Source organism: Notamacropus eugenii, chromosome 7, assembly GCF_028372415.1.
Source record: "Notamacropus eugenii isolate mMacEug1 chromosome 7, mMacEug1.pri_v2, whole genome shotgun sequence".
Taxonomy (NCBI): domain Eukaryota; kingdom Metazoa; phylum Chordata; class Mammalia; order Diprotodontia; family Macropodidae; genus Notamacropus; species Notamacropus eugenii.
In genome coordinates, this window is record NC_092878.1 from 164,655,368 (window position 1) to 164,668,053 (window position 12,686).

The following is a 12,686-nucleotide window of genomic DNA, read 5'->3' on the forward strand; positions in this document are numbered from 1 at the left end:
AGTTGTGTGTACTTGACATGTTTCTGTAGAACCCTGAGGTCTAGCTTTGAACAGTGATGTTGGCTACGTGAAAAATGTCATACTAGTCTGTTGTGCATGAGATTTTCTGTTTAATGTAAGCTCTAAGTAGGGAAAGGCAAACTTCATGTCCCCTCTTCTGACACGCTTTAGAATTGTTCTCTTGGAAAATAGACAAAAATTTAATTAGCCTTGAAAGGACAAATTGTCTTTGGGGACTAGTGGTCTAGAATTGATTTCTACGTCAAGGGAAAAAGTGTATTCTAGGATGTTCCTAAGAATCAGACAGTAATTTAAGGCTAGGTGAAAGCAGATCTGTTCTAAATACTATTCTGTGATTCTGTTTATTTTTATACAGTAAATCCCTGGCATCTTTACTTGCTTGTTAAGAGATTTCAAGTCTTTATAAGGGAAGAATGTGGGACTTCCTGATAATGACTATAGTTAACAGCCCATTTTAGAGCATCAAGGGGCTGATGTGGGCTGTGTTTGAACTTCTCAGGTGAAAACTACCTCCATTTAGCAAAGAAAGAGGAAACAGATCCATGTGTACAAAAATGTCCTTTTGTGATGGCAAAGAATTGGAAACTGAAGGGTACCCACCAATTGTGCAATGGTTGAATTGGGGAATGGTATATGCATGGAATGGAATACTATTGTACTGTAAGAAATTATGAAGGAAGTGACTTCAAAGAAACCTGGGAAGATTTGTATGAACTGATGCAGAGAGAAGTGAATAGGGCGAGAGAATAATTTGTACAGTAACAACAATATTGGAAAGACAGACAATTTTGAAAGAATTATGAATTCTTTTTGACACAATAACCAACCACAGTTTCAAACGCTTCATGATGAAACACGCTGTTCACTGTTAGATAAAGAGGTGAAAGACTCAGACTGCAGAATGAGGCATCTTTTCTCTCATCTCATCCCCTTTTCCTTCCCTATCATCTCTCTCTCTCTCTCTCTCTCTCTGTCTCTCTCTCTCTCTGTCTCTCTCTCTTTCTCTCTGTCTCTCTCTTTCTCTCTCTCCCCTTCCCTCCCTCCTTCCTTCCCTTCTTCTCCGTCTCTCTGTCTCCATCTCTTTGTCTCTCTTGCAGTATTTTGTTTTGACTATATATGTGTGTATGTGTGTGTGTATATATATGTATATTTTATATATAAATATATATATACGTAATTGATTTTGTTTTTCTTGCCTTCTCAATGGCAAGTGAAAGGAAGGTGGGAGGAAGATAATTAAGATAATTCAGAATGGAAAATCAAGCAGAATGTACAAAAAGCTACCTGTACCTGCTCAGATTGCAGCCCATCTGTAACTCATCACCTTCTAGGGCTGCATGAAGCTCAGAAATGTTAGGTGACTTGCCCAAGGTCATGCAGCTAAGAAGTTTCCAGGGAAAGGTTTGAACTTCCATCTTCCTGAAGCCAAATCTGACACTCCCTCCATGATTCAATGCTGCCTCTTATTAACTGACTTGACAATAGCAGTAACATTCACCTGATTTCTCTAACTTTTGTAGGTGTTTGCCAGCTTGTTAATAAGATGGAAGAGAATTCCAGAAAATTCAAACCTTTCAACAGAAATGATGAGCAGTTTCTGGAAGCTTTTGTCATCTTTTGTGGATTGGGAATCCAGAACACCCAGATGTATGAAGCAGTGGAGAGAGCCATGGCTAAGCAGATGGTAACTCTAGAGGTGAGCCTGCAAATGGCGGGGCTTGCTTATCTCATCTTTGGGTGGCCTGGTTGGGCTTTTTCAGGGTTCCAGTCGTAGGACTTAGAATATTTGAAGAGCTAATGATTTTGTCAACAAGGGGTACTCCCTCTATGAGATCCCCTTCTATTGATGCAAATAGTGGAACATTTACAATTGAGGAGATAAGACCTAGGGAGTCCTCTGCCCGCTGAGACATGCAGAGGTTAAATAACTTGGCCAAGGTCTAGCCATTAGTCATTGCAGCTTCTGTACTAATATTACTAATATATTAATAACGGATTTTTGTGTGACGTCAGTCTGTCCTCATGATAGGTAGGCCAGAAAGGTCAGCCCCAGTACATCCTTGAGATCAAAGGACTTGGAGCTGGAAGGAGCTTTAGGGATCATTAGGTTCTGATACCTTATTTACAAAGGAGGAAATGGAGGCCCCATAAATGAAGCAATTTGCTAAAGCCAAAGAAAGAGTAAGTTGCAGAGTCTCTGATTCCAACTCTAGTCTGCTTTCTGCTGTGGCACACTGCCTCACCAGGGGGCACAAACAGATTCAGTGCTGCCCTTCTGGGCCACTGCCTCTGTGGGATACTGGAGCTTGGTCATAGTCACCCCTTCATTTGAGTCCCAAGCCAACCTCATGAGGTGGGCAGGGTTCTGGAGGGGTTTGCCATTTCCTTCTCCAGCTCAGGCCAACAGAGTTAAGTGACTTTCTTAGGGTCACATAGCTAGTAAGTGTCTGAGGCTGGATTTGAACCCGTGAAGAGGAGCCTTCCCAATACTCTGTCCACTGTCCCATCTGGCTAACCCAGTTTGGTCTCTACTATTCTTCAATTGCCCCTCATCTAGTAAGGAGGCGTCCTAAATGTGTTACCTGAAAGTGGTTCCTCTCTTTTAAAAATGAGTCTTAATTAAGAATCTAATTCAGTGAAGATATTTAGATTGATGTAAATTTTTTGACAATTAAAAGTTCCCAGGTTTTTTTTAAATGACAATTATCACACCTGTAGGTATGCAATTTTTAAAGGCCCTACAGAATGGGGTGGATGTGAAGTTAAAAGTCCTTAGCAGCCACCTTACCTGGATGAGAAGTTAGATGAGCATTGGACTGATTTACTCTCCCAAAATGAAAAGTTGCAGTGAATATTGCTTAGTTGTGATGTCAATTTTACTAATCCTTGAAGCGAAAATCTTCACAGAGGGACTGAGGTTCTAACAGAATATCAAGCCCAGACCAAAGAAAACTAAACATGTTGTTGGGGAGATAGATCATCGAGGGCAGCTGTTCTGACAACAGGATGGTGCTGACTTTGACAAGCTTTTGTCCTCCCTCAATATGTCACTGGAAAAGAGTTAAGGCAAAATGTCTCTATTTGGCATTGAGAATTTTAACCATATAAATATGATTTCAGTTTTATTTTAGGGATTAAGACAAGATCTTTGATTTCTTTAGTATAGGGGACCCACAGATGAGGAGCATCCGTTTCCCCAGGCAGGTCATGCTTTCTATTCAAGGACTAGTCTTGAGAGTTGCCTAGAACCTGAGAATCAAGTGACTTCCCAAGACTCCCAACAGCCAGTTAGAGTCAGAAGCGTGACTTGAACACAGGCCTCCTTCCTGTCTGCAAGGCCAGCTCTCTACCCACTCACCCTCACTGCTTTTCGATTTTCTTCATATTTTTATTCTTTGCTCAATAGCTGCCCCTTTGGAGCTTCAGCTTTTTAAAGCTAGAAGGAAACATTCACACAGTTAAACTGCAGTAGGAGAGGGGTGGTGTCTAGAACACCAAAGACTGAGCACCCTGCTGTCCTCTTCCTTGGTCTGAACATTCCTAGACTTTGTACTGGGTGTCACATTTATTAATCATCTCCTCTGTGCCAGGCACTGTGCCAAGGGCTAGGGATATAAAGAAAGGCAAATAGTCCATATCCTCAAGAAGTTCACATTCCAAAGGGAGAGATAACATAGAAACAGTTATTTACAAACAAGATATATATACAAGGAAAACTGGAAGTAATCTGAGACAGAAGACACTAGCCTTAAGGGGGGCCAGGAAAAGCATCTTGCAGAAAGTAGAATTTAGCTGAGACTCAAAGGAACCTAGGAAAACCAAGGGGGAGAGAAGAGGTGAGAGAACTTCTAGAAATGGGGGACAGCCACTGAAAATGCTTGAAGTTAGGAGATAGAATGTCTTGTGTGATAGTGTGATGAACAGATCACAGAGTGTGTGGAGGGGAGCAAGGTACAAGAAGCCTGAAAAAGCAGAAGAGGGCTAGGTTATGAAGAGATTTTAAAGGCAAACAAATAGAGAGTGATCCATGGTAATAGAAAGCCACTGGAGTTTATTGAATGGAAGGGAGGTATTGTGATATGGTCAGACCTGAGCTTTACAAAGATCATTTCATAGCTCAGTTGAGGGTGACCTAGAGAGGAAAGACTTGAGGCATAGAGAACAACCTGAAGGCTATTGCAGTAGTTCAGGAAAGTGGTAATAAGTCCCGAACTGGGGTGTCTGCTGTGTCAGAGGAGAGAAGGGAGGATAGGCAAGAGGCCTTGCAACTGATTGGATATTTGGGATGAAAACAAATGATAAGATGAGGATGACACTTGGGTCACCAGATAAATGAATGGGAGCATGGTGGTGCCCATGATGCTAGCAGAGAAGATCGGAAGAAGGGAGGTTTTATGGTAAAAGATGGGTTCTGTTTTAGACATTTCCAAGAGATTCCTGTGATATGGTCAAACCTAGAGGTCCAAGAGGCACCTGATGGAGATTTGATAGTGGAGGTTGGGAGAAAGGCTAGCCATGGATAAGTAGATCTGAGAATCCCCTGCATAGATATGATCATTAAATCCATGGGAGCTGATGTGATCACCAAGTGAAGTAGTATAGAGGGAAAAGAGAATGCCACCCAAGAGGTCCTTGGAGAATATCCATGGTTATTGGATGAAGATCCAGAAGGGGCAGAAAGAAGCAGTCAAACAGGTAGGATAGAACACACCAAGAAACCCAAAAGAGAAGAATATGAGGAAGAGGGTGACTGACAGCTGCAGAAAGGTCAAGGAAGAGAGGTCTTGAGAAATGTCATTCGATTGCACAGTTAAGAGATCATGGGTAACTTTGGAGAGAGTACTTGAGGTAGAATGGTAAGATTGGAAGCTAGATGGCAGAGCATTTATGAGAGTGAGAAAAGAGGAAGTGGAAACATAGGTTAAAGGTCCTTTTTCAAAAAAGAAGGAGAAATATGGGAATATAGCTCATGGGAATGGCTGGATCGATGTAGGAATTTTTGAGCATGGTGGAGACACAGATATGTTTGTAAGAAGTAAGGAAGTATCTAATAGACAGGGAGAGGTCCAAGATTAGTGAGAGTGTGTGAATGATGGAGGGGGCAGTCTGCCACAGAAGGCTGGAAGTAATGGGCTCATCCATGCACATTTTCCTTGACTCCAGCATGTGAGATGGGGGTAAAGGAGATGGTGGGGGAAGATAGGGAAGAAAAGAAGAGCTCTCAGTGAATGGTCTCCATTTTTTTCAGTGATACATGACAAAGTTCTCAGCTAAGAGGGTGAGGGAGAGGGAACCATGAGAGAATTGAGGAAGAATGAAAAAGTTTAGAAAAGCCACAGTGACGATTGGGATAGCCTCGTGCTTAGGGAGGTGTAAAAGGATTGCCTTGATGCAACGGAACCCCACTTGAAATTATGTATTGCAAATTTGTAGTGGACCCAGGCAGCATGGTTTCATGATTTGGACCAGCTTTGTTGGGAATGATTGGGAATGGGAAAAGGACAGTGTAGAAAATGGAGGGAGTGAGAAAGGAGAGTTAGATGAAATCTTAAAATGAAAGCAAGATTAACTTTGAAGTAGGAATTTCAGAGAACACAATGGAAGGAGAAGCAGAACAGACTGGGATATTGGGAGCAAGGATTGATTGAAGCTGCAGATTTTTGAGGACAAGAAACAGAGAAGAGGGTTTGTGCAGAGACAGATAGGGGCTCAGAATCACTGGGGTGGGGAGATATACTGGGGTGGGAGTGCCTTTCAGATTGAGGCCATTCACTGAGAGGTCCTCTTTTCTTCCTCATCTTCCCCCACCATCTCCTTCACCCCCATCTCACATGCTGGAGTCAAGGCAAACATGCATGGATGAGCCCATTCCCAATCTCATCCTGCTAACCCTCAGCCTTGAACGACTCCCACCATATGTCCTTGCTCCCATTCATGTGCTAAACAAAGCTGGTCCAAATCATGACAGCATGCTGTCTGAGTTCCTGTCTACCACATACTTCCTTACTTCTTACAAACATATCTGTGTCTCCACCATCCTCAAAAAATCCTCCACTGATCCAGCCATCCCCATGAACTATCATCCCATATCTCTCCTTCTTTTTTGGTTAAACTTGGAAAAGGACCTCTAAACATCTACTGTTCTTCTTTCCAAAAATACTGACTAATACAAATATGCTTAATTTAGAGACTCTATACTCCCCAAGTAGATATTTTACTGTCTGAACAGTGAACAAAAATTTATTTTGTCTCCCTCCAACTTTGCTCCCTAAAAGAAAACAAAACAAAACTCTAGTAACGAAAAGCGCAGTCAAACAAAACAGATTTCCACATTGGAAAAATGTATGCCTCATTCTGCACCTTGGGCCTCTCCACTGGGAGGTGGGCAGAGGTTTCATTAGTAATCCTTTGGGACCGTTGTTGTGATTGATCCAAGTTCTTAAGTCTTGCAAAAATGTTTGTCTTTCAATGGTTTCACTTCAGAAGTCACGTGGTAAAGTATATAATGAGCTAGACTTGAAGACCTGGGTTCAAATTTTACCTATGACCATCCTAGCCATGTAACCCAGGGCAAGTTACTTCACCTCATTGGGCCTCAGTTTCCTCATCTGTAAAATGAAAATGCTTAATATGAGTAAGGTAACTCACTGCAATGTTGTGAGGCTCAAAGGAGATACTGCAGTAAGATTCTCTGAAACCCCTAAGGTGTTTGCTGTTATCACCAGGGATAAAAGGTCTGACTCATTCAGCAAACATTTTTGGAGTATTTACTCTGTGCAATTCGTTGTACTAGAGGGTGAGCAGAGAATTAGGTGAGATGTGATCCCTGCCCTCTGATAGGAATGTGAATTCAAACACATGTAATTAGAAAACACTAATGCACTGAATGGGAAGCTAGGTGGAGCAGTGGCTAGAACCCTAGGCTTGGAATCAGGAAGACTCATCTTCATGAATTCAAATGCAGTCAGACTCTTACTAGCTGTGTGACCCTGGGCAAGTCACTTAACTGTTTGCTGCCTCAGTGTCCCCATCTGTAAAATGAGTGAGAAAGAAATGGCAAACCACTCCTGTATCTTTGCCAGGAAAACCCCAAATGAGGTCACATTTCATGACAGAAATCACTCAAAAATAACAAAGCACATGTTCATGATTAGTGCTATTAGGATGATGACGATGATGATGGCCATGATTACATTGTGAGTATTCTTTATATCCCTATTTACATTGGAATGAGAGGCAGTTGGCACTTAGTGGATCCACATAGTGGATGAGAGTTGACCCTGGAGCCAAGAAGACCTGAGTTCAAGTCCTTCCTCAGACTGGCCATGTGCCCTCAGACAAGTCATATCCCTTTCCAGTGTTCTGGACAGTTCTCTAAGATTTAAAGTAGCAGAATTGGTGTTGCCTTCACCTGACAGAGGAAGTTTTCTCATCCAGGAGTTCCCTCTATCAATGAAATCACAGGTCTAGCCAGTTTTTGAGAGCCCTGTGCCATCCCCACTCCACAATGAGATACCTCCACTTTGGCTAATGGAGGACTAAAATCCCTGACAACTCCAAAGGTCTGGTGAAAAACTTACCTAGAATTCATGTCTATTATATATTGGGGGCAGCAAGATGGTGCAGTAGATAGAATGCTAGACCTGGAGTCAGGAGGACCCGAGTTCAAATTGGCCTCAGAAACTTACTAGATGTATGACCCTCTGTTGGCCTCAGTTTCTACATCTGTTACATGGAGATAATAACTGCACCCACCTCCCAGGGTTGTTGTGAGGATCAAGTGCTTAGCACAATGCCTGTCATATATTAAGTACTAATAAACGTTAGCTATTATTACACACCCGTTACATTTGAGGTCTACAAAGCTCTTTACAAATATTGTCCCATTTTCTCTTCATGACAACTTTGGGAAGTAGGTACTATTATTATCTCTGTTGTATAGATGAGGAAATTGAAACAGACAGCCTAAGTGGCTTCCCCAGAGCCACACAGTGTATCTGAGGCAGGATGTGACTTTGGGTCTTCCTGATTCCAAGTGCAGCACTCTATCCACTGCACCTCCTAGACCCTCAAGATAAAGAATCTTGAGACCACTCTCATTTAGTCTGATGAACACCGGTATGAGCCATAACTTCAAGGAGTCTCTGAATTCATATCTCAGAAAGTTCTGAGTTTCCACAGAAGACCTTTTAACAGTTGAGAGGTTCATAAGATCATAGATTTCGAGCTGGGAGGGGGGTGAGGAGCCATCTGGCCTGACCCTTTCATTTTACAAACGAAGAAACAAAGCCTAGGGAAATGAAAAGACAGAATAAAACGAAGGGACCAGATGCGCACAAAAATAGCTCTTGTCTAATAAAAAAAAATAAAACCAATAATTTCCTTCCCCCTTTTCTGTTTTTCTTACAATTTTCAGCTAAAAATGACTAAGGAATAGATACGTGCATGTTGAGGTTTTGTGCTTTGTATTGGAAAAATGAACAAAAATATTGGCTAAATTTCAGCCAGTGGATGCTTTCTTCTTGTCTCATGTCTAAACACTGTAGCTCTTATGTCAACAATATCAAAATTGGAAGTTTCAGGGAGAGTTTTCTTTAAACATGAAATGGAATAAACTTTTCCATTTCTGGGAGAAATGGGATTGAATGCTGGGATTCTTTTTTTCTTACCTGAAGAAGTTAGCTAAACTTATGTACACATTGAAAAATCCGTGGGACTGCATAGTTAACTGTCCAGTGATATTTGAAGGGGTACAAGTTTAGAGTTGGAATTTACATTCGGTAAATACATAAGCATCTCACTTACAAAGTATGTACTTTTTTCCCACTGTATAGGTTCTATCATATCATGCTTGTGCAGCAGAAGAGGAAACCAGAGAGCTTCAGTCATTAACAGTAAGTTAACTTTACAAAATACTGAAAATGATACGCTAATTAATAAATTAATAATACTGTTCTAAAGAAGCAGACTTCAAGGCAATAGGTACCCCTCCACATAAAAATATAGCAGGTTTAGTAAGAAAAGTTAATCCAAGGAACAGTGGTATCCATGATTATTTCAATTGGCTTTGGAATTAAGTGGAAAGAGGACTGAAGTCAGAATCAGTCATTCATTCTGCCCACAAGCATCTTTTCAGTACTTACCACATGTCAGTCACTGCGCTTAGCACTGGGGATACAAAGAGGCAAAAATCATCCCTACCCTGGAAGAACTTAATGAAAGCTAACAATAATAGCTAAGATTTACATGACACTTTTGGTTTGTAAAGCGTTTTGTGTGTGTATGTGGATGGGTGGATGCATTATTATACATAATATATATTATTATTATGTATTATTATACATAATAAAACATCATCTGATTCTCAAAACCCAGAACCCAGAGATAGGTGCTATAATTATTTCCATTTTACAGATGATAAAACTGACTTTGAGAGAGTTTGAGTGAATTACCCAGAGTCACACAGCTAATAAATATCCGAAGCTGGATTGGAACTCAAGGCTTCATAACCCCAAGTTCAGCATTTTAACCTCTATATTACCTAGCTTTTACTCTAATGAGGAAGATGAGATGCGAATAACCAGGTACATACATGAGACATGCAGCATAAATGAGTTGTGGTTCAGTCCTTCTGGCTGTGTCCAAATCTTCATGACTCCATTTGGGTTTCTTTGGTTTTTTTGGCAAAGATGCTGGAGTTTCCTTCTTCAGTTCATTTTATAGATGAGGAAACTGAGACAAACAGGTTAAGTGCCTAGGGTTACCGCAGTCAGTTAGTACCTGAGCCCAGATTTAAACTCAAGAAGATGAATATTCCTGACTCCAGGCCTGGGCCTCTATCCACTGTGCCACCTAGCCACCCTCAGAGAAAATGGATGGTAATCTCTAAGATGAAGGCATTTAGCAGCTGTGGGAAAGGCCTCTTACAAGAGATGTGGTTGGAATTGAGTCTCGAAGAAAGGCACAGAAGAGAAGAAATAGAGAGGAAGAGGAAGAGCATTCCATGTTTTGGGGAGAGTCCATGCAAATGCATGGAGACTAGAGATGGGGTGTTGTGTGTGAAAGAAGCAGCAAACGAGCCAGTGTAGTTGGATTGTAAAATGTATGGAGGGGAGTAAAGCATATGAGGACTGGAAAGGTAGAAAGTAGGTGGCATTGTAGAGCCTTAAATGTGAAGAGGAGGTACACATGTTTGATCTTTGGGACAATAGGGAGCCATTGGAACTTATTGAGTAAGAGTGTGGCCTGGTTAGATCTATGTTTTAGAAAACTGGCTTTAGAATATGAATATGAGTTGAAGTAAGAACAGAGACAGAGACAAAGACACAGAGACAGACTGACTTGAGGCAAAGTTAAACCAGTTAGAAATCAGAGGGCCTGAGTATGAGTCCAGCTTTTCCTGTTTCCTACCTGTGTAAGTCACTTCAACTCACTGAGTTGCGGCTTCTGCTACTACGTGAGAGAGAGAGAGACCAAAAGAGAAGCCAGTTCTCTCTGATCACCTCAGAAACAGCAACAAATAGGACAGAGGAAAATGACAAACCAGGAAACCCCATGGGAAACAACCATCGCCTCTCAGTAAAAGAAAAAGATTGACTTTAAAAATGGGCAGACAAAAACAAAGGGCTTCAATGGAGTTAATCATTACGAAGGATAAAACCTGAAGAGAAGGTGGGAAGGGGGAAATAGGAGGAAATACACGATCAAGGACTCCAGAAAGGAAAATGCATTTGCTACATTTCGGCACTAGCCAAAATGCGCTCACTGAAAGAATTAAAGGAGCCTGTGGACATGAAATCTGTAAGGGAAAAACACAAAAGGACAATGAGGAGACTCAGCAGCTGCAGTGGTTTGCAGCAGATCCTAATAAAATGGTTGTCTCTGAGGCCAAAAAGACAGATAGCAACACAATAAGTTCACATTTAAAAATCAACACAACTGTAAGGTTCGATGAATGCAGAAATAAAGAAAATGGAGATAGATAGAAAACCTGAAGATGGTTTTGCCCTAGAAAATTCTTAAGGAAAAATGCTCTGCTTTACTTATTTGCCAAAACCATATGTGAAGATTTCTCCAAAACATCCGGAACATGTTGTATGCTACAAATGCATGCAATTCACAGGCTGCCAACAGAGTTTAATTCACACAGTTGTGCTCCTATTCAACATCAAAATATTAGCAACAGAGAGATGATATTGCAAGCAGCCAGGAAGAAAGATGTGATATTTAAAAAAAAACCTCAACAACCAAAAATTCTACATGAAAAATCTATAATGTTATATACCAAGGAATCTAGGAAAAACAATTTCAAAATTACCCATCCAGCAAAACTAAGCATATTTTTCTGGGAGAAATCATTGTATTTAACTGAAGAATTCCAGGAATTTCTCCAGGAGAAAAGACTGGCACTATTCCATGGTAGACAAGTCAAACACAAAACAAAAGCTTAACACGTGGAAAAGTAACTTTAAAACAATGAATGCATAGGCAGCTTTAGTGATGACCACCCCCAAGTTATAGCTGTGTATGTATTATGGTAATAACTAAACTCCCACCCCTCAGTCTTCTGCTTGATTCGTTGCCTTATTCATTTTTACTCTAAGGTTTTTAAGACAATCAAGAGTTATGTTCTGATATTTCTTCACAAATTAGTAGAAAGGTGCAATCTTTCCCACTCCAGTTAGAAAAATAAAATGGGAAAAGCTCTTTTCCCGTAAGCTTTTTCTCTTTCTCAAACTCCTTTGTTTAATAGGTTTCAACATCCATTTTGGTAATATTGTCACAAATGATACAAAGACATATTTCAATATTTCCACACTGTGTTGCCATGAGAAAACAGCCAGAGTCACCTGTAACCATCAGTTACAATCGTTGACTTCTTCTCAACTCTGGGAACAATAGTGCTGCTTTTCTGCTGCCTCCATATGTGAGTTGGAATCTCACAACTGTCTTTAGAGCTTCATATCATAAGAGTTTAACTCAATTCTGTCAGAAAAACATTTCTTTAATCTTCCTCAAAGATAAATTAACTTTTTCACTCTCAAGAAAGTTTTGTTAATCCTTTATCTTTGTACATTAGTCTTTCTCCAGTCAGATCAGTTAACATTCAAGAGGACAATTGAATTGTTTCTTTCTCAAGATTCTGTTCTCTCTTAAAGATTCAGTAACAGTATATATCTACAGTCTAAAGCTAGGGTTAAAAATGAATGTTTCAAGTCTATAGTGTATTACAGACACAGAGACCGTTGTTCCTTTGGTGTCTAACATTTTCAGAATCAAAGTGGAAAAATGACTCTAAATTGTACAACATATGCCTCAGAGTTTCCTAGGAGGGGAAACAATGAAATATGACCTCGAGGGAAGAAAGTAGACTACCTTAAGGATGAGTATCATAGATTAAGAACAAGTAAAAGAAGGTCTTGAAAACAGTGGAGTGTGAATTCTCAAAATGCCATTCCTGTCTGGGACTTCGAAAATTTCATAGAATTAAAAGTGGAAAAAGGAGAAGTCCTGTTTACTGTTAGTAGGGCATGTACGCATTGCTTTTCATGCCTTCTCCCCCCAGCGCCTAGGGGATGCTCCTCCTGTGTTTCTAGGTTAGCACCGTGCACAATTTTAGAGGCTTATCTGTATGCCCCTAATTTCCATCTCCCAGTATTTCATTG

General features: G+C 40.6%; 1 protein-coding gene across 12 annotated transcripts in view; it reads left to right on the forward strand.

Annotated features, from left to right (window-relative positions):
• PDE5A (phosphodiesterase 5A) overlaps positions 1 to 12,686 on the forward strand; it is a 196,353-nt gene that overhangs the window by 107,359 nt on the left and 76,308 nt on the right. For all 12 annotated transcript variants that reach the window (XM_072625349.1, XM_072625339.1, XM_072625338.1 and 9 more), the window contains 2 exons: positions 1,542 to 1,717; positions 8,856 to 8,915. In XM_072625349.1, the coding sequence (XP_072481450.1) occupies positions 1,542 to 1,717; positions 8,856 to 8,915 (236 nt within the window). The remainder of the gene's footprint in view (positions 1 to 1,541; positions 1,718 to 8,855; positions 8,916 to 12,686) is intronic.